Source organism: Zootoca vivipara, chromosome 6 (assembly GCF_965207765.1).
Source record: "Zootoca vivipara chromosome 6, rZooViv2.hap1.1, whole genome shotgun sequence".
NCBI classification, from domain to species: Eukaryota; Metazoa; Chordata; class Lepidosauria; order Squamata; family Lacertidae; genus Zootoca; species Zootoca vivipara.
The window spans coordinates 32,539,214-32,566,052 of record NC_142589.1 but is presented as its reverse complement, the minus strand read 5'-3'; the positions used below and the strand labels follow the sequence as shown (position 1 = coordinate 32,566,052).

Sequence of the window (26,839 nt, the reverse complement as noted above, 5' to 3'; positions counted from 1 at the left end):
GGTCTTAACATTATGTCAGAAGCAGCTTTCCAAGGCTTATATTTTCAAAATACTATGGTCTGTTGTAGAGATTTTCTGATTCCCCCCTCCCTTTTGGGTTTTGAGCTATATGATTAGATAAATGCATTGTTAGCCTCGCTAGTTTATAAATGCTAGGTTTAACTCCCCACCAAAATACCCATGCAAGCTGTACAGTGGGATGGTTAGTGCATTAGACTAGGACCTGGGAGACCAGGGTTCAAATCACCACTTGGGCATTTTAAGCTCATTGTGTACCCTTGGTCCAATCATTGTCTCCTAGCCTAGCCAACTCAGATGACTGTTGTGAGAATAAAATGGGGGTGGTGGTGGCACATGTAAGCTGCTATGAACTCCTTGGAGGAAAGGTGAAATATAAATCAAATATTGAAGGTCTTGTGAAATTTAATTTTGCGTTGCAAAAGGGGTTGTCCTTTATGTTGTTTTTATGTAATTTATTTGAACCACAAACTTTGCAAACCCTAATAGTGCAACAACAACAAAGTGTTTGGCATGTGTGTGGATTAGTACAGTATTTTGTTTTTCCATTACAAAACTGGAGAGAGAAAAATATCAATTCAAAATATAGAAGCAGGTGAAAAAAAGAAAATATCATGGGTTTCAAACAGGGTGGGGATGAGAGGGAAATCTGATGTCTCTCTAGAGCAGTGGTAGACAACATAGAGCTCTCCAAATGTTGGACTGCATCCAGGGATTTGGGGGCAGAGTTCCAGGAATAAGTGTGAACCAGCGTGAACCAATGTGTGAACCAAAACACAGCTGTCCTTTGAAATTCCCAGTTCTCCAAATTTTATAGTATGGATGTCTAGCCAAGACATGTGCAGAAACATGTGTCTACTAGGACAAATTGGGAATAAAATTGCATGTATCAGTGAAAATAGCATACAAAAAAATGCATTATATCAGGATAAACCACTTTGCAAAAATGTGTGTATTAGACAAAATTGCATATAAAATGTGTGTATTGAGAGAAAGTCATACTAAAATGCTGGTGAATTTTCAGGGGGACTTTAAAAAACAAAAACAAAGTTTGTGTATAAATGTTGAGATGAATTTAAGATATGGAAAAAAGGAGAACTGAAGGAAACCAAAATTGCCAGATTTGCTCACCACCTAACTACAACTGCCTCAGGAAACATGGAACATCTGGAAGCAGCTTGCTTGTTGCTCTGTTTGCAGCACAAAAAAAGGTAGAACTTCCAGGAACTCAACCAGGGCCGTCTTGAGCAGATCGCGCGCCCTGGTGCTGAGGGGCGGAGATCGCTCCGCCGCTCACCCCGCCCTCGCAGGGCGCAATTGGTTTCCGCACGGATTCGCCGCGCGGCGCCCTCCTTACCAGGCCGGCGCCCAGCTTACCAGCCCCCCGCCCTGGTGCACTGCGCCACCGGGGGTCTACATAGAGGCGGGCCTGAACTCAACCTGGAAGCAGCCACCAAGCAAAATCCTTATAATGGGTGGTAACAACTCACTTTAATCCCACAACTGCCAGTAATTTTTGAATGAAAATTTGGAGCCTGTCCTTTTATTTCTTAGCACTATCCCATATTTTTCTACTCCATGGCCTTGGATATCTGTGCAGATTCTGCAGAGGGTCTTGAGCATTGCTGCAAATGAGGCAATGGAAATCCACATGTGGGTATGGCTACTGTTTTGATTTTAATTGGATTGTAAAGGTAAAGGCAAAGGACCCTTGACAGTTAAGCCCAGTTATAGACGACTCTGGAGTTACAGCGCTCATTTCGCTTTACAGGCCGAGGGAGCCGGCATTTGTCCGCAGACAGCGGCAGAGCTTCATGCTCCATCACCGGGGGCGGAGAACAGGCGCACTGCCCCCAGTGATGTGGCGCACGTAATGGGGGCGGGGCGGGGCGTGCGCAGTGGCAGGGCGCACGTTTTGGGGGCAGGGCGGCCAGCGGCGATGGCGCCCCTGGGATCGTGTCACTCGGAGCACACCACCCTGACCGCCCCTATCTTCCTACACCCCTGTCCGCAGACAGCTTCCGGATCATGTGGCCAGCATGACTCAGCTGCTTCTGGTGAACCAGAGCAGCACACAGAAACACTGTTTACCTTCACACCAGAGCGGTACCTATTTATCTACTTGCACTTTTTTGTCTGCTTTCGAGCTGCTAGGTTGGCAGGAGCTGAGACTGAGCAACGGGAGCTCATGCCGTCGCGGGGATTCAAACTGCTGACCTTCTGATCGGCAGGCCCAAGAGGCTCAGTGGTTTTGACCACAGCGCCACCTGCGTTGGATTGTATTCTCATTCAAATCCAAATGAGCATTACTTAGCACAGATACACATGCAGTAGATTTAGAACAGGAAGGTCAGATTGTCAATCTATACTCGGGCATGAAACTCACTGAATGAATTTTGACCAATCACTCTCTCAGGTATCATCCACATTCTCCTTCGACTGAACAGTTTTCCCTTTGCCCCACTCCTTTCCCAGGGAAAGCCTACTCCTTATCTCTAAAATCAATCTGGAGAACACATGAATTGCTGTTTGCTTTGATTGAACACTAAAGGATGATTTTCCTCGGGGGGAATACAGAGGGACAAGAGGAAGTATTCACAGAATCATAGAATCTTAGAGTTGGAAGGGGCCCAAGGGTCATAGTCCAACCCACTGCAATTCATATTCATAAGCTGTCACTCAATCTAACCTGCCGTGCAGGGTTGCTATGAGGATAACTTTGGGGAAGTTGGAAGGGAGAACCATATATTCTGTTTTGAACTTCTTGGAGAAAATTCTGCTGCATTTGCAACAAGACTAACAATGTGATGCATTAAGGCCTATCTGCAGCTGTGCTGTAAACTTCAAAATACCTCTAGGGAAGCTGGAGAATTTTTGTTCAATCTGCATTTAAAAACGAGCTGACCTGATTTGCACTTACTTCCTGAACTAATATGGAGACTGGAATGCAGTTTTCCTATGAATTGAGCTGTTCACTGAGTTTTGCAACTCCCCATTTACGTGCATTACCAAGGCATGCACATCACACCACCTGTCCATCCCCCAAACTTAAGAATGGGATATAAATGCAATAAATAAGTGACACATGTCTTCATTCAGCCACCATTTCTGCACCCTAAAATGCAAAGCTTTAGCCCAGGCATCCCCAAACTGTGGCCCTCCAGATGTTTTGGCCTACAACTCCCATGATCCCTAGCTAGCAGGACCAGTAGTTGGGGAAGATGGGAATTGTAGTCCAAAATATCTGGAGGGCCGAAGTTTGGGGATGCCTGCTTTAGCCCAACAGCTCAGAGTCCTACTCATAAATAACTTATCATTCAGATAACTCCCCAGAGTCTTTTTTATTCATCTCCGTTGGTATAAGTAAGGTAAAGGTAAAGGGACCCCTGACCATTAGGTCCTGTCATGACCGACTCTGGGGTTGTGGCGCTCATCTCGTGTTATTGGCCGAGGGAGCTGGCGTACAGCTTCCAGGTCATGTGGCCAGCATGACAAAGCCGCTTCTGGCGAACCAGAACAGCACACGAAACGGCGTTTACCTTCCTGCTGTAGCGATACCTATTTATCTACTTGTACTTTTGACGTGCTTTCGAACTGCTAGGTTGGCAGGAGCTGGGACCGAGCAATGGGAGCTTACCCTGTCATGGGGGTTTGAACCACCAACCTTCTGATCGGCAAGCCCTAGGCTCTGTGGTTTAACCCACAGCGCAACCCGCATCCCTGTTGGTATAAGTAGAACTGAAAAATGACAGGTCTATCTAGGTATTTGATGCCGGCCCCTAGAAATACAAAATCCTAGGTTCCCTCTGGTGCTTTTATCCGATAACTGTTCAAGTGCTTCCTGTATTCCTCACAAGGGAGGAGGATGGGAAGAAAGCCAGAATAAGTTGACTCTGCTTGCCATTAGCTGTTCTGTCCAACCAGCTTTGGTGGTTACCAGCCACCACGGTTATGGGGTGCTGTGAAAAAGCAGCAGCTTCTCAATAATTTTGTTTATTACCACTGTGGGTACGCCATTTTGATTTTCTGCCTGAGGCATCAATGTGTCTTGGCCCATCTCTGTTGGATATATAGCCCCAAAGCCTGCAGGAAACCACAGCAACGCTTTGAGGAGCTGCATTGCCCAGCAGATATTCATTTTATTATTATTATTCTGCACTTAAAATAGTAAAATTAGAGCAGCATCTCTAGTCACATGCATCTCCCAATTAAAATTGACCCTTGGGGATTTGACATCGAATAGAGGCTGGGGGAAAAAAAACTAATTAAACCTACAAAAGGAAATATAGCAAAAAGTTAAGAGCCAGACTTACAGTTTTCTTTGCTGAATTAAATTGTCCCTGTTTATTTGCTAGCGTGCAACTTTTCTGCCTGTCAGAAAAAGGGAAATATTTACTACATTAAAACACACACAAATACACACACACACACACACACACACACACACACACAACCAAAACCAAAAAAGTGCACTGCAAATACACACACACACACAATTTATACTGCTGGATTCCTGAAAAAAAATATGTTAAAGAGAAAGGAGGTGTACATGATTATCGTTGTTCTGTATCTATTTATCTCTCTCTGAATATTCCCAAAAGGAGACACGTGGTTTGGTTACATCCACGCCAGAATACTGTAATGTGACTTAAATATGTTTTGGACACTTCATATAGGGCAGAATGCACATGTTGGCATTGGAATTGCATTACACTTCTTCTGTGGTGGTACCACTGACTGCCATTCCCCCCCCCCCAGACCCCATTTAAGGTGCTGGAACTGACCTTTATGTCCCTAAATTGTTGGGGACCAGGTTATCTGAAGGATACCTATATAATACCCGCATGAAGGATTCCTTTGAGCTGAGCTTCTTAGGTCCTGATCTTTGACTCGTCACACAAGTTGTCTGGTTGGAGCACACCATAGACAGGACCCTTTTTGTATTGACCCCACCCTGTTGGAGTGCCCTCCCAAGGAAATGGACATTGCTCCTTTGCTGTTGATTCTTAGAAGATGCTTAAAGGCTTTCCCCCCTCTCTTTTGGATTTGGATAATTTTATTGAGCTCTGTTTATGCTGATATTTTAAACACCTTTTTAGCACTGATGTTTTGTGCTATTTGATTTTTTCCCCAATCATCTGGGATTTTTGATACATTTAATATTTTCAATGATAATGTTATTATTTGTACCCCACCCATCTGGCTGGGTCTCCCCAGCCACTCTTTGTTATTATACATATTTTATAATATTTGTCATTGTAATTATAATACTTGTTATAGTTTGCTATTGCAAATGTAAGGTGCCTTGTGGGGGTACAGATACACTGGGAACAGGGATATAAATCTCCAGAATAAATAAATAAATAAACCCTGTCAAGTAGGCAGATATTGTTTTTAATTTATACTGTGTAGACTTAATGACACACCCCTAGCATGCATCTAAAACACTCTTACAGCATTGTATCACTATAAGAGACATGGCTTCTCCCAAAGAAGTCTGGGAACTGTAGAGTGTTAAGGGGGCTGAGAATTTTTTTAAGGCCCTTAACTAACCATAGTTCCCAGGATTCTTTGAGGGAGTTGTGAGTCTTAAAATTGAACGAGATGCTTTAAATGCATGATGTGGGTGCCTGGAACGTGTAGAGCAGGTATAATCAATGTTGTACCTGGTCTACAATCCCCATCATCCCTGACCATGCTGCCTAAGGTTGATAGGACTTATAGTGGGCACATGTGGAGAAAACCATCTTGGCTACCCTTGGTATAGATTTTCTATTAAAATGCAGGTCCTTTTTATGTTGGGAAATGGAAAATCATTTTTGAGTGCAACCAGATACCTGCCTCTGAGACTCAAAGATGTGCAGGAATACTTGGAGTTACTTGGGGGGGGGGAGAGTTATTAAGTAACATCACCCCTGTGGTTGCTAAGGTGGAATAATATTGTCAAAAGCAAAATTGTTATGGTTATAAAACTACACACACACACATCCTCTCCTGGGGATATTTGTGGGCTGATGTTCCCTCCGCCTAGCTCCACTTATCTATTTTTTTTCTCACTCCTTGGAAAACACTCTGTGATTTACTTCTGTGATAAGATCAGAACAGCTGAGGGATCATACTGTTGAAATGAGCTTAGCTGGAAGGGACATGGTAACACCAGTTGAAAAATGGTGTTGGTAAATTTCTTCTGGCCAGAATTCAGTGAGTGTAAGTAAGGGACTTCTAAGTATAGTTGCCCATTTGTTTTATACTGCTTGTAGGAGTTTATCAGCCTTCGAATGCCATTTGCCTTAGCTTTGATTCCTCTTATGGAGAAACCTCAAGGGATGCAGTCTTTTCCTGCTTCAGAAGTGCTCCTTTTCTTGTTCAGAAGATTTGAATTAGGCCTGACTCTCACAAGAACATTTATTCACAGGGGGTGTTGGAGAGGGCAAAATGGGCAAGGAGCCAAAATCAACCCCGGCCCAGATTTTTCATAATGTATTTTGTGGAAGCAATGTAACTTCTCTTGGCTGGGGGGACACACCATATAATCCCCCTGTAAGTCTCTTTGGAGCAATGCCACATCATGGCACAGAACAGCCACCCGCAAACCGGTGCCCTCCAGATATTTTGGCTTATAATTCCCATCTTCCCAAGAGAAGATGGTCAGTGGTCCAGGGTGAAGGGAATTCTTGTCCAAAACATATGGAAGGCAGAAAATAAGGGAGTGGAGGAACAGAATCATTGCAATGGGAATTATGAGAAGAATTGGTGTGGGTTTGTTTTCCAAAAATAGATATTAGAAGATAGATAGATGCTGCTGTTTGTCTCTCAGCAGGTGTTGTCTTAAAAGTGTTGTCCTGTGTGAGTGAAGGGGTAGTGCCACTTCTAATATGCTAGCTACTATCTGCATCACACACACACACCTAATAGTAATTAATTAGTAATGAACTCTTTTATTAATTTATTTTTAAAAAACCAGTTGACTGGTTAAATGAGGAATTACACTTTAGTTGTTTAATTAAAGTTTTAGTTTATGGTTGCAGCCCTCATTTGCCCTCTGGTCTTCTCTGACACAGTGACAGTAATGATTGTGAGAAGAAATGAGAATGTGGTTACTGCTTCACATAAAATGATTTGAGGCCAGTGGTATTGCTCGTGCTTGTTATACACCAGGATAATGATGAAGAAGAAACAGGGATGGACTGTGGCCAACTAAGCCCTACTTTCCAGCTAATGCCCTTTAACTTCAATATGTCTACTCTGTGTAGGCCCAGCATTGGATACCACTTGATGGAATGTTCTAAAGATGCCAGAATGGTGTTGCTCTCTTATTTATTTCATTTATATCCCACCTTTCCTCAAAGGAGCTCAAGGTGATGTACATACCTCTCCATACTATCCTCACAACAACCTTGTGTGGTGGGCTAGTCCGAGAGCTGGTGCCCAAGGTCCCCCAGTGAGCATCATGGCCAAGTAGGAATGTGAAACCTAGTCCCTCAGGACTTAGCTTGACACCTTACCCACTATGCCACACTGGTTACTATTATCTTGACCCTCAAAAACATGGCATTTTGATTTCTGCCAATCCCCCATAACTCTGCATTCTTCAGTGTTATCAAAACAGTGATGCCAACACTATGGGAGCAGATAAACCCCATTCCACATAATTGATCACATGATGTGGTGCACACACAGACACCATTTGAATGGCAAGGCCCATCAGCTTCGGGTGTGTGTGTCCCCCTCAAATATTTTATTGGGGGTGGGTGAAGGGACCTCAACCAAAGGAGCCCACATTTTAAATTGTCTGAACATTATATAGGCATCATGCTTTCCCCCAAAGGATTCTGGGAGTTGTCGTTTATTAAGGGTGCTGAGAGTTGTTAGGAGGCCCCTATTCCCTTGCCGGAGTTAAAATTCCCAGAGCAGTTTGACAATCACTCCATGTTCACAGGGGATTCTGAGAACTGTAGCTTTCTGAGAGGAGTGGGGGCCTCCTAACAACTCTCACCACCTTTAACAAATTGCAACTCCCAGAATTCTTTGGGGGCAAGTCCTGACTGTTTAATGTGGAATCATAGCACATTATATGTGAATGTCGCCTCAATTAGAAGAGGTCATATTTCTGTCATTTTTGGGAGTACGTAGCTCCCTCTTGTGGCTAATTAAACTTTAAACAAAGTATCAACTTAGAAAGACCTTCTTCTGGGTAATTGTCAGTGCCGTCATTCCAGACTTTAAAAGAGCAGGTGCAAGGATAGAAACTCAGGCATGGGGAGACATAATTGGATCTTGACTCTTGTGCTTAGTTTTCATTGCAGATGTTTTGTTCTGAACCACATCTAGGAGTTTTTTTTAATGTTAACTTTATTTGCAAAATTTGGAGAGAGAAAGACTAGAGAGGCAACAGCAAGCTTTTCAGGGGGATCTGAATGACTGTCCTTCAGAGCAAGAGAATGACTTCCTGGAAAACAAAGTCCCCTGTCTTCTGAAGCACTAATTTTGGCCACATTCACACCATACATTTAAAGCACTATGATACCACTTAAATAAAAATAATGGCTTCGTCCAAATAATTTTGTGAACTGTAGTATATAAAGGGTGCTGAGCATTTTGAGTGACCTGTATTCCCCTCACAGAGCTACGGTTCTCAGAATGGTTTATCAATCATTCTTTCTTCACAAGAATTATACTTCTGTGAGGGGAATAGTGTTCTCTTAACAAATCTCAGTGCCCATAAAAAAACTTCAGCTCCCAGAAGTGTTTGGGGAAACCATAGCAGTATCATAGTTCCTTAAATGTATAGTGTAGACGAGGCCTTGAAATGTTGAGAAGGTGCTGTGGACAGCAGTCAGAACCTGGACTTCCTGAAAACAAACTCCTTCGTTATCTGAAGTGATTGCAGATCTCTCGTGTGGAAGAGCTTTCTCACCATGTGTAGAATTCCCTCTTTGTTTTAGTGAATTGAACAACTCTCCAGTTTCCAGTGAGAACCACTGGCATTGCTTGGCCCAAAATGCAGCAACTGTACACTTTGCACTATTTCCTTCCCCCCTCAGGTGGCAGAGGGAGCCCTCTTGGCGGTACCTCTACCACCCTCAGAAATTAAGGGGATAGTGGTCCAGCAGAGGACATTATCTGTAGCAGCTGTAGAATTCCCTCTCCCCAGAGGTGCATCTGGGACCTTTATGATGTAGCCTCATTGGATGCTGCACACACACCTTTTTACCCTCACATGGGTGGGTAAGAAATACCATCCTATATAATAAAGTGCAAGTGTCTCTGCATCCAGTCCCTGTGTCTGTGGGATTGCGCTACTGCGCATGTGCCCCACAGACAGCCATTGGGACTTGGAGTGCAGAGACTTCGGACAGGATAAACCAGGACTGTGAGAGAGATTACATGCTTGCATATACACAACCATGCAAAAAGAAAAGAAAAGTGTGCAGCTTCCCCTTGCCTCTGCTGTGCTATCGAAGGATCTCTCTCTTTCCTCCTGGTTTCTTCTCCATTAGAGGGGAAGGAGAGGAGGCAGGCGTGTGCCAGCGAAAGGGAGGGTAGGTGGGTGGGTGTGGATAGAGAGCGCGAGAGAGCCGCAAGTGATGTGGCTGCTGGGCTGAAGGATCGTTTAGCCGTTACTGAGGGGTGAAAGCAGGAGAGCGGGCGGGTGGGCGGACCCGTGGAGGAAGGGGGAATTAGTCCCTGGAAGTGTGTGTGGATTTTTTGTGGGGGCGGGGTGGAAGGGCTGCTGCAACTGGGGCCAGCAAGGGGGGAGAGAGAGAGAGAGAGAGAGAGAGAGAGAGAGAGAGAGAGAGAGAGAGAGAAGAGAAGAGTAGAGTAGAAAAAAGAGGGTGGGAAATGGGGAGGGAGAGATGAAGCTGAGGAGGCAGCTGGCTGGGGCGGGGGCGGGGAAGGGACTGAGTGAGGGGCTGAGGTGGTGGCGGTGGGTGAGTCACTGGGGGGAGGGAAACCCCGCTAATTAATTCTAGCACCCGTTAATTTAACGGGCTTCATGATACTAGTGAATAATAATAGCCAGCACCACCATTGTATACATAGAGGAAATGATATTTCTTGCATCATGAATGTTGCCTCATATTATGGATAGATGAACTGTATTGTTTTATTGCTACTGTTGTTGCAGGGTTGTCATGGCCATTGGCTAGAACAATAAACTTACATAGAATTGAACATCTTTAATGAGACATGGCAAGAGTCATTATTATTGTTTAACTGGCAGCTAACATGAATGACAAATCTCTCTCTCACACTCACACACACACTCCCAAAACAGGGAAGGGGGCACATTGAATTAGTCTCTGCTAGGTTCTGTTGGCATCAGGTTACACCTAGGATTCTGGGCGATGGCAGGGAGAGCAATGTCCTGATCTCCATTGCTGGGGAAAAACAACAACAACCAGTTGTTACCTAGATCTGCCTCTTGCCTTACGTGAGGCCCCATCTGCACTATACATTTAAAGCAGTATCATGCCACTTTAAAAAGTCATGGATTCTCCAAGTTTGTTAAGAGTGCTGAGAGTTGTTAGGAAACCCCTATTTCCCTCACAGAACTACAGTTCCCATACTTCCCTAGGAAGAGGGATTGATTACTTTGACTACTTCGGGAATTGTAGCTCTGTGAGGTGTAGGAATCATAATATAGGCATGCTACAAGATGATAAATTGTTCCTAATTCTTTTTTGCTGCCTCCTTCGCTTGTATCCTCACAACTGTGTTTGCCTCATACAGGTGGTAGACAATGACAGACCAGAGGGCTCCAAATTTCGGATTTTTGGGAAAGGTGTGGACCAGGAGCCAAAGGGATTTTTCAAAATTGGTGAGAGCACAGGAGAGGTCCTTGTGACACGGTCCCTGGACAGAGAAGCAATGGCCACATACCAGGTAAGTCACCATGTAATGAGGTGTGTGTGTGTGTGTGTGTGTGTGTGTTTTCCTCTCTCTCTCTCCCCCTCCCTCCCTCCCTCCCTTTTAACTTGTGTTTGCCTCCAGACTGTCATATTTTTCTGAGTGATTCAATCACATACCAGACCTTTAGGTTTGTGCATTTGAAGTAGATTTAAAAACTTTGTCATCCTAGCACTTTTTTTAAAAAAAAGAAATGAAAGACATTTTGTGGTTTGGAAAGTGATGGGGAAATGCTTTTGAAATTGTGAGATGAATGTATGGGAAGATTTATAAACCCTTACAACCAAATCAGGATGAATGCAGGACAAATGCTATAACTACCCTGCCAGCAAATCAGGATGCATGCTCAGTAAATACTGGATATAATGCAACTTCTGTGTGATCTTTGTGCAAGAAAATCAGGATGAATGATCAATAAACAAGTAAACTGAAGGGGCTCTTTATCTTCATGGGATGTTGCAAAAGTTATGCTTTATGTTTCTTGGCTTCAATTTGCTGCTTCTTCATATGGTTGTAGATAGTGATGTAGAAAATTCATAACAAGTGAAGTGATGAGGCTGGCCAGAATATGTGAATCTTGTAGGGCTTGGGGAGAAATTTGTCCCCTTTCTGTTGCTTTCCAAGCACTCACTATGCAAGAATTCATTTATCAGAACACAAGAAATTAGTACCCAAACTTCACTATATGCACTGCAGAGTCAGTCAAAATGAAAAGCTGGACTTTGTCCACTTCCTTATTGGTGTTTTGGTTGTCAGTGCCAAACATTTTAGGATAGAAACCATGCAGGGAGGGAGAGATCAGAAATATATATATTTTTCTTTTGTCTCTCTTCTGCTGGTTGACTGCTGCCATTTCAGGAAGGGTGGTGAGAGATGGGACAAATCACAGATTAGAGATTTAGGAAACAATGGTAATTGTCAGCTTGTTGTGCAAACACTCCCCTAACAAACAATTTCCTGGGTACACTTTATGTTCAGAAAGCAGGACCTGTGGATATTTACCAAATTTCAAACCAAGCAAGATACAGCTCCTTCAAAACGCCTCTGAATTCTGTGGTTTGGACAGGAATTGGAACATTATCAAAGGTTCCAGCGTGTCCACACAAATGCCACTTTGTTGACCTCTGTTCTAAAGGCAGTAGCACTGCCTGTAGAACCAAGGCTGCAGTATCCGTAGTAGCAGGATCAGACCATATATAACAAGGCTGTATGGGCCAGAAAATAGACAAGAACGGAAGAATGTATTGTCAGAAAGTAGGAAAGCAAGTTACAATTTAATGGTTCATCTCACCAACAAATTGTATAGGCTATGAATCAGATGGTTGCAGAGGTTGGGTCTCTTGATACTCATGGTACATGGGGTAGGAAGTTAGTGATGCCTGTGATTCAGGGCTCCAAATTCAAGAGTGTTGGCATGTAACACTCTTTTTAGGTGTCAAATCCTGTGTGGCCAAATAGTTGATCAAATGGCAGCCTTCTCTCATAGTAAACCAAAGCATTCCCCATGCTGGAAGGATTACAGCACATCTTCAAATATAACCTCAATTTATTTCCTTTAGAATAGTCTCCTCCTGCCCTTAAGCCATGCAAATCACATAAAACAATATATATTGCAGCATGCTAGATGAGCCAGAAAGGAGATGCAAAAGCATCTTTTAATGGGCTGCAACTCTTTCTGTGTGACCCGTGATATAATTCTGGTGCTCAGCAGGCCAGCCAGAGTCCTGTTGAGCAAGCTGCAGTCAAGAAGATCTGCAGAAGGAGAATGCTCAACTTGATTAGTCAGTCTTTGGAAAAACAATGAACTGGAATCAATGAAGATGTATTGTGAAGTCAAGAAAGCGGCAGGGGTTCCCCCCCCCCTTTGATTTTTCTTGATACATGAAAGTATTTGAGTCTCTTGCAAAGTGTTGGGAAAGTTTCTTTTTTTAAGAATTGCTTTCCTTCATTTGGTGCTTATGAATTATTTTAAAAGCTCAAATGGAGATGAAAAATAGGAGGAGATGACTCTCTGTGGAAAGATATAAATATTTTCTGAGTTGTCAGTGCAGCAGAATAGAATCCTGGTATTCTGCAAAGCTGGAAGTGATAAGTGGGTCATCTGGTTCAATGCAATAGGCTTGAGAGATGGGCCCAGCTCATTCAAATTACAATTGCGACAGACAACTTCCTGCGGTACATTTTTTCTCTCCAGCAGAAAAATGATTTGCCACTTGTCTGGAGCAAGGAGCCATTGTTGTTGTTTAGTCGTTTAGTCGTGTCCGACTCTTCGTGACCCCATGGACCATAGCACGCCAGGCACTCCTGTCTTGCACTGCCTCCCGCAGTTTGGTCAAACTCATGTTCGTAGCTTCGAGAACACTGTCCAACCATCTCGTCCTCTGTCGTCCCCTTCTCCTAGTGCCCTCAATCTTTCCCAACATCAGGGTCTTTTCCAAGGATTCTTCTCTTCTCATGAGGTGGCCAAAGTATTGGAGCCTCAGCTTCACGATCTGTCCTTCCAGGGAGCACTCAGGGCTGATTTCCTTAAGAATGGATAGGTTTGATCTTCTAGCAGTCCATGGGACTCTCAAGAGTCTCCTCCAGCACCATAATTCAAAAGCATCAATTCTTCGGTGATCAGCCTTCTTTATGGTCCAGCTCTCACTTCCATACATCACTACTGGGAAAACCATAGCTTTAACTATACGGACCTTTGTCGGCAAGGTGATGTCTCTGCTTTTTAAGATGCTGTCTAGGTTTGTCATTGCTTTTCTCCCAAGAAGCAGGCGTCTTTTAATTTCGTGACTGCTGTCACCATCTGCAGTGATCAAGGAGCCCAAGAAAGTAAAATCTCTCACTGCCTCCATTTCTTCCCCTTCTCTTTGCCAGGAGGTGATGGGACCGGTGGCCATGATCTTGGTTTTTTTGATGTTTAGCTTCAGACCATATTTTGCGCTCTCCTCTTTCACCCTCATTAAAAGGTTCTTTAATTCCTCCTCGCTTTCTGCCATCAAGGTTGTGTCATCTGCATATCTGAGGTTGTTGATATTTCTTCCGGCAATCTTAATTCCGGCTTGGGATTCATCTAGTCCAGCCTTTCGCATGATGAATTCTGCATATAAGTTAAATAAGCAGGGAGACAATATACAACCTTGTCGTACTCCTTTCCCAATTTTGAACCAATCAGTTGTTCCATATCCAGTTCTAACTGTAGCTTCTTGTCCCACATAGAGATTTCTCAGGAGACAGATGAGGTGATCAGGCACTCCCATTTCTTTAAGAACTTGCCATAGTTTGCTGTGGTCGACACAGTCAAAGGCTTTTGCATAGTCAATGAAGCAGAAGTAGACGTTTTTCTGGAACTCTCTAGCTTTCTCCATAATCCAGCGCATGTTTGCTATTTGGTCTCTGGTTCCTCTGCCCTTTCGAAATCCAGCTTGCACTTCTGGGAGTTCTCGGTCCACATACTGCCTAAGCCTGCCTTGTAGAATTTTGAGCATAACCTTGCTAACGTGTGAAATGAGTGCAATTGTGCGGTAGTTGGAGCATTCTTTGGCACTGCCCTTCTTTGAAATTGGGATGTAGACTGATCTTCTCCAATCCTCTGGCCATTGCTGAGTTTTCCAAACTTGCTGGCATATTGGGTGTAGCACCTTAACAGCATCATCTTTTAAAATTTTAAATAGTTCAGCTGGAATATCATCACTTCCACTGGCCTTGTTATTAGCAGTGCTTTCTAAGGCCCATTTGACTTCACTCTCCAAGATGTCTGGCTCAAGGTCAGCAACCACACTACCTGGGGTGTACGAGACCTCCATATCTTTCTGGTATAATTCCTCTGTGTATTCTTGCCACCTCTTCTTGATGTCTTCTGCTTCTGTTAGGTCCTTACCACTTTTGTCCTTGATTATGGTAATCTTTGTACGAAATGTTCCTTTCATATCTCCAATTTTCTTGAACAGATCTCTGGTTTTCCCCATTCTATTGTTTTCCTCTATTTCTTTGCATTGCTCATTTAAGAAGACCCTCTTGTCTCTCCTTGCTGCTTTTTGGAAATCTGCATTCAGTTTCCTGTATCTTTCCCTATCTCCCTTGCATTTTGCTTGCCTCCTCTCCTCCGCTATTTGTAAGGCCTCGTTGGACAGCCATTTTGCTTTCTTGCATTTCCTTTTCCTTGGGATGGTTTTCGTTGCTGCCTCCTGTATAATGTTACGAGCCTCCATCCATAGTTCTTCAGGCACTCTGTCCACCAAATCTAAATCCTTAAACCTGTTCCTCACTTCCACTGTGTATTCATAAGGGATTTGATTCAGATTGTATCTTACTGGCCCAGTGGTTTTTCCTACTTTCTTCAGTTTAAGCTGGAATTTTGCTATAAGAAGCTGATGATCTGAGTTACAGTCAGCTCCAGGTCTTGTTTTTGCTGACTGTATAGAGCTTCTCCATCTTTGGCTGCAGAGAATATAATCAATCTGATTTCGATGCTGCCCATTTGGTGATATCCATGTGTAGAGTCGTCTCTTGTGTTGTTGGAAGAGAGTGTTTGTGATGACCAGCTTGTTCTCTTGACAGAACTCTATTAGCCTTTGCCCTGCTTCATTTTGAACTCCAAGGCCAAACTTGCCAGTTATTCCTTTTATCTCTTGATTCCCTACTTTAGCATTCCAATCCCCTGTAATGAGAAGAACATCCTTCTTTGGTGTCATTTCTAGAAGGTGTTGTAGGTCTTCATAGAATTGGTCAATTTCACTTTCTTCAGCACCGGTAGTTGGTGCATAAACTTGGATTACTGTGATGTTAAAAGGTCTGCCTTGGATTCGTATCGAGATCATTCTGTCATTTTTGAGATTGCATCCCATTACAGCTTTTGCCACTCTTTTGTTGACTATGAGGGCCACTCCATTTCTTCTACAGGATTCTTGCCCACAGTAGTAGATATGATAGTCACCCGAACTGAATTCGCCCATTCCCTTCCATTTTAGTTCACTGATGCCCAGGATGTCGATATTTATTCTTGTCATCTCATTTTTGACCACATCCAGCTTACCTCCATCCATGGTTCTTACATTCCAGGTTCCTATGCAATATTTTTCTTTACAGCATCGGACTTTCCTTTCGCTTCCAGGCATATCCGCAACTGAGCGTCCTTTCGGCTTTGGCCCAGCCGCTTCATCAGCTCTGAATCTACTTGTACTTGTCCTCCGCTCTTCCTCAGTAGCATGTTGGACGCCTTCCGACCTGAGGGGCTCATCTTCCAGCGTCATAACTTTTATATGCCTGTTGTCTTTGTCCATGGAGTTTTCTTGGCAGGGATACTGGAGTGGCTTGCCAGTTCCTTCTCCAGGTGGATCACGTTTAGTCAAAACTCTCCACTATGACCTGTCCATCTTGGGTGGCCCTGCATGGCATAGCTCATAGCTTCTCCGAGTTATTCAAGCCCCTTCGCCACGACAAGGCATTGATCCATGAAGGGGAAGGAGCCATTAACCTCAAGTAAATAGATGAGCTGGAAGCCTTCTAGGTAGAGTCACCATTAACTTTTTCCTAAAACAAAATTTGATGTGAACTTGGAAGTTCTTGCTTGAGCAAGGCACTTTGATTTGACTACAAATCCCATCAGACCAGCCAGCATGACCTAGTATCAAGGGTGATGGGAGTTGTAATTCAAAACATCTGGCAGGCACCAAATTGGGGAAGAGGGAATTAATGTGTAGATGTTGCAGTTTTATCTTTTAAAAATAAAAACAGAGACAATTGCATTTAGAAAGAAAGAAAGAGAAAGAAAAGGAAGGAAGTCACAGATCAACTAATGGAATTAGTTCCCACCTTTTCATATAGACTCTCACAGACTTGGTCATTCACAAATTATTCTGCTAGTCTGAGTAAACAGCTTGCAAATCAATTCAATAAACAGGAATACTAAATCCAATTCTGTAGATGGAAGGCTATTAATACATTAACCACCCAATGTCTGTGACAGATAATTTATGGCTAACAATCAGGCTCTAAAGTCATTTTATTTTCCCCAAATTGAAAATGTGTTTTCGTTTCACGGAGTGTGCTCAGCTTAAGCGGGGGCTGAGGAAATCCCTTAATTACTACAAAATATTGTTCCACATAATATTGTACAAAATATTGAAAACAGTTTTGTCTGGTACTTTCCAAAGCATAGTGAAAGTCACATCTGTCTGTGTGGGAACCAATATTTATTTTACTTACTTGTTTGCTTATTTTGTATATTTATATGTCACTTTATAACTGAGATGCTTTCAAAGTGGCTTACAACAACTAAATGTTGTTGTTGTTGTTTAGTCGTGTCCGACTCTTCGTGACCCCATGGACCAGAGCACGCCAGGCACTCCTGTCTTGCACTGCCTCCCGCAGTTTGGTCAAACTCATGTTCGTAGCTTCGAGAACACTGTCCAACCATCTCGTCCTCTGTCGTCCCCTTCTCCTAGTGCCCTCCATCTTTCCCAACATCAGGGTCTTTTCCAGGGAGTCTTCTCTTCTCATGAGGTGGCCAAAGTATTGGAGCCTCAGCTTCACGATCTGTCCTTCCAGTGAGCACTCAGGGCTGATTTCCTTCAGAATGGATAGGTTTGATCTTCTTGCAGTCCATGCAAGAAGAGACTCTCAAGAGTCTCCTCAAGCACCATAATTCAAAAGCATCAATTCTTCAGTGATCAGCCTTCTTTATGGTCCAGCTCTCACTTCCATACATCACTACTGGGAAAACCATAGCTTTAACTATACGGACCTTTGTCGGCAAGGTGATGTCTCTGCTTTTTAAGATGCTGTCTAGGTTTGTCATTGCTTTTCTCCCAAGAAGCAGGCGTCTTTTAATTTCGTGACTGCTGTCACCATCTGCAGTGATCAAGGAGCCCAAGAAAGTAAAATCTCTCACTGCCTCCATTTCTTCCCCTTCTATTTGCCAGGAGGTGATGGGGACAGTGGCCATGATCTTGGCTTTTTTGATGTTGAGCTTCAGGCCATATTTTGCACTCTCCTCTTTCACATCTAGTCCAGCCTTTTGCATGATGAATTCTGCATATAAGTTAAATAAGATGTTTTTTCTGGAATGTAGATGTTTTTCTGGAACTCTCTCGCTTTCTCCATAATCCAGCACATGTTTGCTATTTGGTCTCTGGTTCCTCTGCCCCTTCAAAATCCAGCTTGCACTTCTGGGAGTTCTCGGTCCACATACTGCCTAAGCCTGCCTTGTAGAATTTTGAGCATAACCTTGCTAGCGTGTGAAATGAGCGCAATTGTGCGGTAGTTGGAGCATTCTTTGGCACTGCCCTTCTTTGGGTTTGGGATGTAGACTGATCTTCTCCAATCCTCTGGCCATTGCTGAGTTTTCCAAACTTGCTGGCATACTGGGTGTAGCACCTTACTTAACAGCATCATCTTTTAAAATTTTAAATAGTTCAGCTGGAATATCATCACTTCCACTGGCCTTGTTATTAGCAGTGCTTTCTAAGGCCCATTTGACTTCACTCTCCAATATGTCTGGCTCAAGGTCAGCAACCACACTACCTGGGGTGTACGAGACCTCCATATCTTTCTGGTATAATTCCTCTGTGTATTCTTGCCACCTCTTCTTGATGTCTTCTGCTTCTGTTAGGTTCTTACCACTTTTGTCCTTTATTATGGCAATCTTTGTACGAAATGTTCCTTTCATATCTCCAATTTTCTTGAACAGATCTCTGGTTTTCCCCATTCTATTGTTTTCATTAAAAAGTCTTTAAGCAACCATAGCAATGGTTGGAACCTTTTTCAGGCCAAGGGTCTGCTCAACCTTCTGGGTACCACATGCCAGGAATGTTGGAGTTTTCTGAGTCCTGGACCCTTGCAATATATGAGAAAATGTGATAGCTCAGTGGCAGAGTACATGTTTTGCATCCACAAGGTCGGTCCTAGGTCCAACTCTCAGCATCACTAGGTAAAACTGGGAAAGTCTCCCTGTGGAGAGATGCTGTCAGTCAGTATAAACAACACTGAACTAGATGGACTGTTGGTCTGATTCAGTATAAGGCAGCTTCCTGTTTTCCCACTTTCCAAGACTTTCCTGGGTGTTATTCATCTGTCACATAAAGTAGGCTCCCACTACCATCATTATTTGATTTTTATTCTCTCCCCTCCCCCCCAACCTGATTTTAATAATCATGTTCAGTATCCAAATTAATCTCTCCCAGAGAAACAGGGGTGCTTTCTGGCTTCTTAGACGGAGCTGCGGGCTTAATTGGTCTGAACGCTTCCTCTTATGTGTCACTATCTAAAGCTTGGGATCCTTGTCTAGGAAGACAGCCTGTCACCGCAAGAGAAGGAAATAAAATGAAACGTGGAGAATGAAAGCTTCTTAACAATTGATTTCACATCCGGCACTTGTTAAACATTTTTCTTAGACAAATTTAAAAAAGAAAAAGAAACCTTTCATAATCTCTGTTTTGTTTCCCTTTTTATAAAGGGGGAATTGCCTAAGTAAATTTTGTCAGGATTCCAATTTTCATGATGCTGGCTGAGTGGCATTATCAAACTTCTCCCCACCCACCTACCTTGCCCCGGCGTCTTATGCCTGCAAAGTGTCAGTTTCCGATTGTGTTTGGTTTCAAAGTATTTGTGCTCTGAAAGCAGCTACATAAAAGATTTGTGACTGGCTGCTATTATCTCCTCAAAAGCTGGAGTGCTCCAAAAGGCTGGCTCCCCACCGCCTAATTCTGACTCTGGAGGTTTTAGAGCTGACAAGTCTCAAGCTTCTGATCAGGGTATATTGTTGTCATATAGGCCCCACAAATTTGTGTGTTTCAGGAGAAGCTTGGGATCCCTTTGGTTGGGGTAACAGTAAATGCATGCCAGTTTTAAGAGGGTCAAAGTGGGAGAGCACTATTGCCTTCATAAGAGAATGTAAGAATAGCTCTGCTGAATCAGTCCAAAGGCCCCTCTAGTCTAGGATCTTGTTCTCTGAGCTTCAAGCCTTTTGCATGCATGCAAAGTATATATTCTGTCACTGAGCTCTGGCATTATTCTGAACCAGTATTTGGGGTCTGATAATAATATAAACACATAGGAAGAGCCTTGCTGGATCAGGTCAATGGCCCATCCAAGCCAACATAGGACAGCCTCAAGCAGAACCCAAGCACAGGAGCCCTCTCTTCTCCTGTGGCTTCCAGAAACTGGTATTCAGAAGCATTACTAGTCATGATGCAGAGCACATCATCCTTATCATCCATGAATTTGTGCAGTCCTCTTTTAAAGCCATCTGGGTTGCTGACACAGTCTCCTGTGGGAGCAAGTTCCATAGCTAAATGCACTGTACAGTGGAACCTCGGTTTATGAACACCTCGGTTTATGAATTTTCGGTTTATGAACGCCGCGGACCCATCTGGAACGGATTAATTCACTTTCCATTACTTTTAATGGGAAAGTTCGCTTCAGTTTATGAACGCTTCAGTTTATGAACAGACTTCCGGAACCAATTACACCCATGTTTCAGTTTATGAACGCTTCAGTTTAAGTACTTTGCGGACCCGTCTGGAACGGATTAATCCACTTTCCATTACTTTCAATGGAAAAGTTCGCTTCAGTTTATGAACGGTTACTCCACAGACCGTCTGGAACGGATTAATCCACTTTCCATTACTTTCAATGGGAAAGTTCTCTTCAGTTTATGAACAGACTTCCGGAACCAATTGTGTTCATAAACCGAGGTACCACTGTATGAAGAAGTAAACAGCAATTCCGTGCTCTCTGTTCCACTGTGCCAGAAGTGGGTTAATCATGCTGGCCACATGACCTGGAAAGCTGTCTGTGGACAAACACCGGCTCCCTCGGCCTGAAAGCAAGATGAGCACCACACCTCATAGTTACATTTGACCGGACTTAACCATCCAGGGGTCCTTTACCTTTACCTATGAAGAAGCACTTTCTTTTTTGCTGTATTGAATCTTCCAACATCCAGCTTTGTTTATATTACTCTTACCTCTTCTCTAAACAAAAACACCCCAAACATTGCAACCTTTCTTCAAAGGAAACTCACTCCATCCCCTTGATGATTTGGGTTATCCTTTTCTGAAACTTTTCTGGCACTACAATATCCTTTCTGAGGCGAGTTGGCAAGAGCTGTGCACAGTATATGCAATGTGGCTGCTCCATAGATTTATAAAATGGCATTATGATGTCAGCAGTTTCATTTTCATTTTCATTTCATTTCCTAATGATCCCTAGGGTGGATTTTGCCTTTATACATCTCCTGCACACTGATCCAGCAGAATGTTCATTCCGCATAACAATTAAATGGGACCGTAGGGTTCAAAGAAAACAGTATGCTTAGGGAGGTTTTTAATATTTAATGCTGTATTGTTTTTAACACTCGATTGGGAGCCGCCCAGAATGGCCAGATGGACAGGGTATAAATAATGTAGTAGTAGTAGTAGTAGTAGTAGTAGTAGTAGTAGTATACTGTACATACCTCTGAACACCAGTCCCTGGGGGACATATAAAGGTGTAAATGGTTTTTATCTTTGTGACATTCTTTTGGGCTTTCTGGATATAAGTGGTTGTCTACTGGGTTAAGCTGGATGCTGGACTTGATGTATGTTTGGTCTAATCCCCAAAATATCTGCCTATGTGGAACAGCATCAATTTTGAAATTGGACAGGCACCCACACTACCTGCACTTTCCAGAATATATTCTTGTTGCAATAGGCTTTCCCAGCTGAAATAATACGACCTAGGCGTAAGTGTCTATTTTGTATTGTTTTAGTTTTAAACTTATCTGCAGTTTTCATATTTGTGTGTTTAACTTTTTTCAATTTACATCATACATCACCTTGAGACATGCCCATTATTGTGTTTTAGGTGGGAGGCAGGACACCCAGTTCTTCACATGTGCATCTTGACAACATGTGATTTCCATGTACATCCGCTTACTTTTGTGGTGTGGGGTCTTGTTAAATCATTTTACCTACAGGCATCAAAATATGTAATCCAGTAAATGTCACAGAAGAATACTTTTGCATGGCAAAAAGGATTATTTAAGCAAAAGCTGGGTTTTAGCAAAACAGCCACCTAAATTATTATTGTAAGGTATTAGACTCAGACCACACTTTTCCTTCTGAAAAGCTACCATCCAGATCAGAGGAGGTCCAGTCCCATTTAACTTCAAAAATGCATCAGATGTTTCTACATTATTAAATGGGCCTTGGTGTGCTTTCATGTTCTCTGTCACATTTGGTTATGTAATATAATAAATCCTCCTGCTGTTTTCTCATCTGTTGCAAGGAGAAAGAGGTATTTTACTTTCTACCTGCAAAAGAAATATCCCTCTGAGGCTTAAAAGCCCATGCATGCAAGTGTTCAATTTCCATGCTCCATTTCCACATCTGTTAAACAAAAATTTCTTTTGAAAAATCTGCACAAAAAATGTGACGTTTTGTGTTAATTTCTCCCAATATGTAGTCTTTTTTAGTTTTTATTCACATCTCTGGTTTAATATTTGCATCTCTGCTAGCAATTTCCCAATATGTTGTAGTTTTATACAACATTGTCACTAACCTGTTCAATTTTGTGTACATGGTTTGGTTGGAGAACTGAGTCACATAATTTGATGTGTGAATTTCAAAGAATAGAGGTAATCTGGTTTACTTATTAGAACAGAATGTGTGAATTGGGTAGGTCTGCATGAAAATGTGAACTGAGCACATTTTTACCCATTCTTTGTGCCAACAGAAAAAAGCATATTCTCCCCTATTTTCTCACTGCATATGAGTTCCACCAGGAAGCTGGGTTTTGCTGAAGTGAGACAGAAAAAAAGGGGGAAAGGGGGAAAAGAGCCCTGGATATGGCTTTAACAGCTAATGCATTTAGATCAGTGGTTGAGTCTTAAAATGATCATCACAGGATGCAAACAACCAGAGTAAAATACATAGCAGTCACTGAAGAAAATGGTTTGAGTACATAAAGAGAATGGGTAAATGTGAAGGTTAAATGGTGGCTGGCAACTCTTCTGTACAATATGTTGCAGAAATTGAAATGTAACTATATTCGAGGGAAAGTAGAGCTCCAACTTTATATGGACAGCCACAGAGACAGCCCACAGGCCCGTGTGGAAGAACATTGTTAAAATCCAGTGCACCCTGTTCTGCCATCCTTGTTTATTAAGGGAGAAGCAGTTCCCAACAGTTGTGGCTTTAACACACACATATTAAGGATGTAATCTGGGTGTTTCTTAAATTGTGATTTCTGACATTAGGATTGGTTTATATTCAGATCTTTGTGCAAAACCACCTTCTCTCTGAGAAGTGTTGTCAAGTCACACATGTTACAGAGGGATCTTTATTGAAGCAAAGTAACAACACAGATTCAGCTTCAGGCACAAAGTTGTAACAGCCCCAGCAGCCAGGTTGTACATCAGGGCAAGATGCTCTGAACATATTACACCTATCTTGGCCTGACTGCACTGGCTGCCAATTAGTTTCCAGATCCAATGCAAAGTGCTGGTTTTTGACATATAAAGCCCTAAATGGCTCAGGACTGCAATTCCTCAAAAACTGCCTCTTTCCATACTAACATGTGAGGAGGCCCTTCATACACCTCCTCCAAGAGAGGTCTGGAGGGTGGCAACAGGAGAATGGGCCTTTTCTGCAGTGGCTCCCTGTTTGCAGAATGCTTTCCTCAGTGAGGCTCGCCTGGCACCTTCATTATATATAGGCACCAGGTGAAAATGTTTCTCTTCAACCTGATTAACATTCAATGGCTTTTTAAATTTGTTTGCGGGATGGAGGTTTATTGGTTTCTCTTTGTTTTATTATTTATTTTGAATTTTTATATTGTGAACTGACTGATGGCAACTCATTAGAATTCCAGGCAGTGTTCTCTCCCAGCCCTACCTGGAGATGATGGGGATTCAACCTGGTCCCTTCTGTAGGCCTTCCTAATATGACTAATGTACATTCTCAAAATGCTTTCTAATACAGTGAGGTGGTGCAACAAAATACAGATTCCAGCTTATGGAATCTGAATTGCTCCCTTCCATGCTGGAATACCTTGGGAGGTGTATGGTAGGGGCCATGCCTTGCATGCTGCAAGATCTGCAGGTCAGAAAGGGGAATGCCAGAACACCTTGCACAGGAGACCCCTGTTTATATCTGTCCAGAGCTGGCCTGGAGTTTATTTGAAAGTAGTGACTAGCTGAGCCTGCATCCCTCTTTCTGTAAATACACATGTTTGAGAAGCTAGGCTTGGCAACTTACATAGTGACACGGTGAGCTTATTGATGCATGGAACTACTAGCAGAACATTAAACTGCAATCTGTTCTGTACAGAGACTTCTTCACTCTGCAAACTGATTATCCAGTCATTTAATTCCTGGGCACTCTTCTTTGAACAATGGAGTAAATTGCAGTAACATCTAAGCAGAGAGAAAAAACACGTGTGCCCACTTAATAGCCTAAACAATGTGTCAATATGCTGAGGGGTGAAGGGAGAGCAGTGATAGATGTGCCATTGTTTTCACAGTTAACATGTTTTTAATAGCAAGCATTAATTTGGGTATTGAAATATGATGGGTCCCTACAAAACTGTGGGAGGGTGTGGGAGGAATGCAGTAAGTTTAGGAGAAAACATGCGACTAAGGGAGTTGAGAAATTCAAGGGCATGCCTCTGGGCCTCATTGTTTTTCTTGAGCAGTAGCTATTGATCAATACAGTGCTTACTATGTGTAGAACATGCTTTGAAGTTCTGGATGCAAGCGTCTATGTAATTTCCCCAGCCTCTCATTGACTGAGCTACCTGAACTGAAATCTAAGAGGCAACTTAACTCCTAAATCCAGGTTGGCAAGGTTAGGAAATTGATCAGTTGAATTCTGAATAATAATAAAAATACCACTAACAGGGTAAGCAGGGAATATTTCCTAGGAATCTTGGAATTAACATCAACCCCAAAGGGGGTGAAATGCAGCCAGGCTTCTGAAGAAAATGTTCATTCAGTCAACAACATAGTTGGCAAAAAAGAAGACGATGGAGAAAACTTTTTCATGTCCCCTGGTAATGTTATGCATTTTAGCGAAGATGTAAAAAATGGAAATAAGCTGTGAATGTTTCCTCCCCGCCTCCGCCCCACCCCCGCACCTAATTCTGTTCCATATATACAGAAAAAAATGTAATTTATTTTAGAAGACAGGAGATGCATTTCAAGGGGGGAGAATGTACTACTAACCACCGCCATTGGCATTATTTAACTTTGCAAATGTTTTACACTGGAAAAGGGCATTAATTGTGTCGATGTGCTTTGTGCAAGGCAAAGTCAACAGAATATATGCAGTTCAAGGATGCAGCAGTGGTGAGAACACAGCCAGAGCCAAGATTCATGCCTTTGACAGAGATTAGATCACAGGCATCTAAATTGTTTAGCTGGTCTTCCACTTCCCCATTTTCAGAGGGAATTAAACTATGTCTTTCTTTTAAATAACCATAGATCAATGAGAATAATGAAACAGGCTGCTGCCATCATTTATCTCTTGCAGAAGCTTTGGATGAACTACAGGGGGTGGTGGGTGGGTGTTTGCATACACATGCATCACATTATTATAAAAAAAAAAACAATTTCTACACTGCATTTCATTTTGCAGCACCCTCCTTCCCCCCTATATAGTGTGGGCTTCAGCTAGTTGCATTTTGGGGGGCTGAGTAGGAATCCCCTGGCTGGCTCTTGGGACTTCCTGTTTGTGCCAACAGGCAGAGTCCCCCAAACCCCCAGGTGACCCCCTGAGCGGAATAAAGACACAAGACAACGTGCTATGGGATTCAAATTAGCCACAACTTTATTAAGATTCAGATGTAGGGAGACCTTGGCTCAGGCATTGGGCGTTATCCTTCCCAGTCCCCATCCGGGGTTCTGGGAGGCTTCGGGGTTATCCACATGTATGGGGGTTGGGGCTGGCTCTGGAGAATGTATGCCGCCACTGGAAGGGGGAAGCGATGACACCTATTGGTATGGTCAACACTTCCCCCAATACCCCAATCTTGTCGCCGCAAAGGGGTGAGGTCTCCACCTCATGCCCCTCCCTCTAGGAAAATCGCTAAAGAATTCCGCCCAAGGCCTGAAACCGCCAAAGTTGTGATGTATTGCTACGGGAAAGGCAAAACCTGCCAATGCAGGAAAATTCATTTCTGGCCCTTCAACAGCGACCTTGACGTAGCAGCGCCTGTGTACCTGTGGGGAAAAAGGTTAACCTGTGTGGAGCGGTCATTCTGTCTACTTCACACTGTAGAGCATATTCTCTTGAGTTGGCTTTATTTGGCTGACTGGCATTCAGTTTGGGCTGGTATGGAAATGTAAGATCCGAATTTACTGCAATCTTGGGGCATTCTGGGCGTGATCTATCACTCAGAGCCAGAGACTAGGTGGTAAGTTGGAGTTCCCTTGGGACCTGGCCTGTGCATCATGTTGAACATTGGACAGCGGCTTCTTAGCAAGGAGAGAGGCTTTCTCCCCATCCTTGGCTGGGGAACACATAATCTGCTAGTTTCCATGTCTAGGGAGTGAAGGATGTTTCCCTTGTTATGTAAGCAATTTCCCCCCCCCACACCCCTATCTATAATACGGCAGATCCTCTAATTTGTTACTTTTTAATAAACATAACCTTTTTTAAACATTGAATACAGTGTCTTGAGTCTTCTTCGTGGGTGTGAGGGGAAACATTTTGTCTTTCCCCCTATCATATCACTTGATCAGTGTATGTTTTTAAAAAGATTTTTGGCACTGATTAGAAGGGATCGATGTAGGTCACAGATAAAATAACAAGGAATCAATGAAGTTCATGCATGCATGATGCGCCCTGTAGCTCCAGTTAAAAGGATCTCTGGTTGCTGGTGTCTGCCCGAGTTCCCTGGAGAAGCCACTGCCAGGTGTAGCAGTTAATGATGGACT

At 43.0% G+C, this 26,839-nt stretch overlaps 1 protein-coding gene across 3 annotated transcripts in view; it reads left to right on the top strand.

Annotated features, from left to right (window-relative positions):
• Positions 1-26,839, top strand: part of CDH13 (cadherin 13) — a 606,507-nt gene that overhangs the window by 291,949 nt on the left and 287,719 nt on the right. For all 3 annotated transcript variants that reach the window (XM_035119665.3, XM_088671925.1, XM_088671926.1), the window contains one exon: positions 10,753-10,905. In XM_035119665.3, the coding sequence (XP_034975556.1) occupies positions 10,753-10,905 (153 nt within the window). The remainder of the gene's footprint in view (positions 1-10,752; positions 10,906-26,839) is intronic.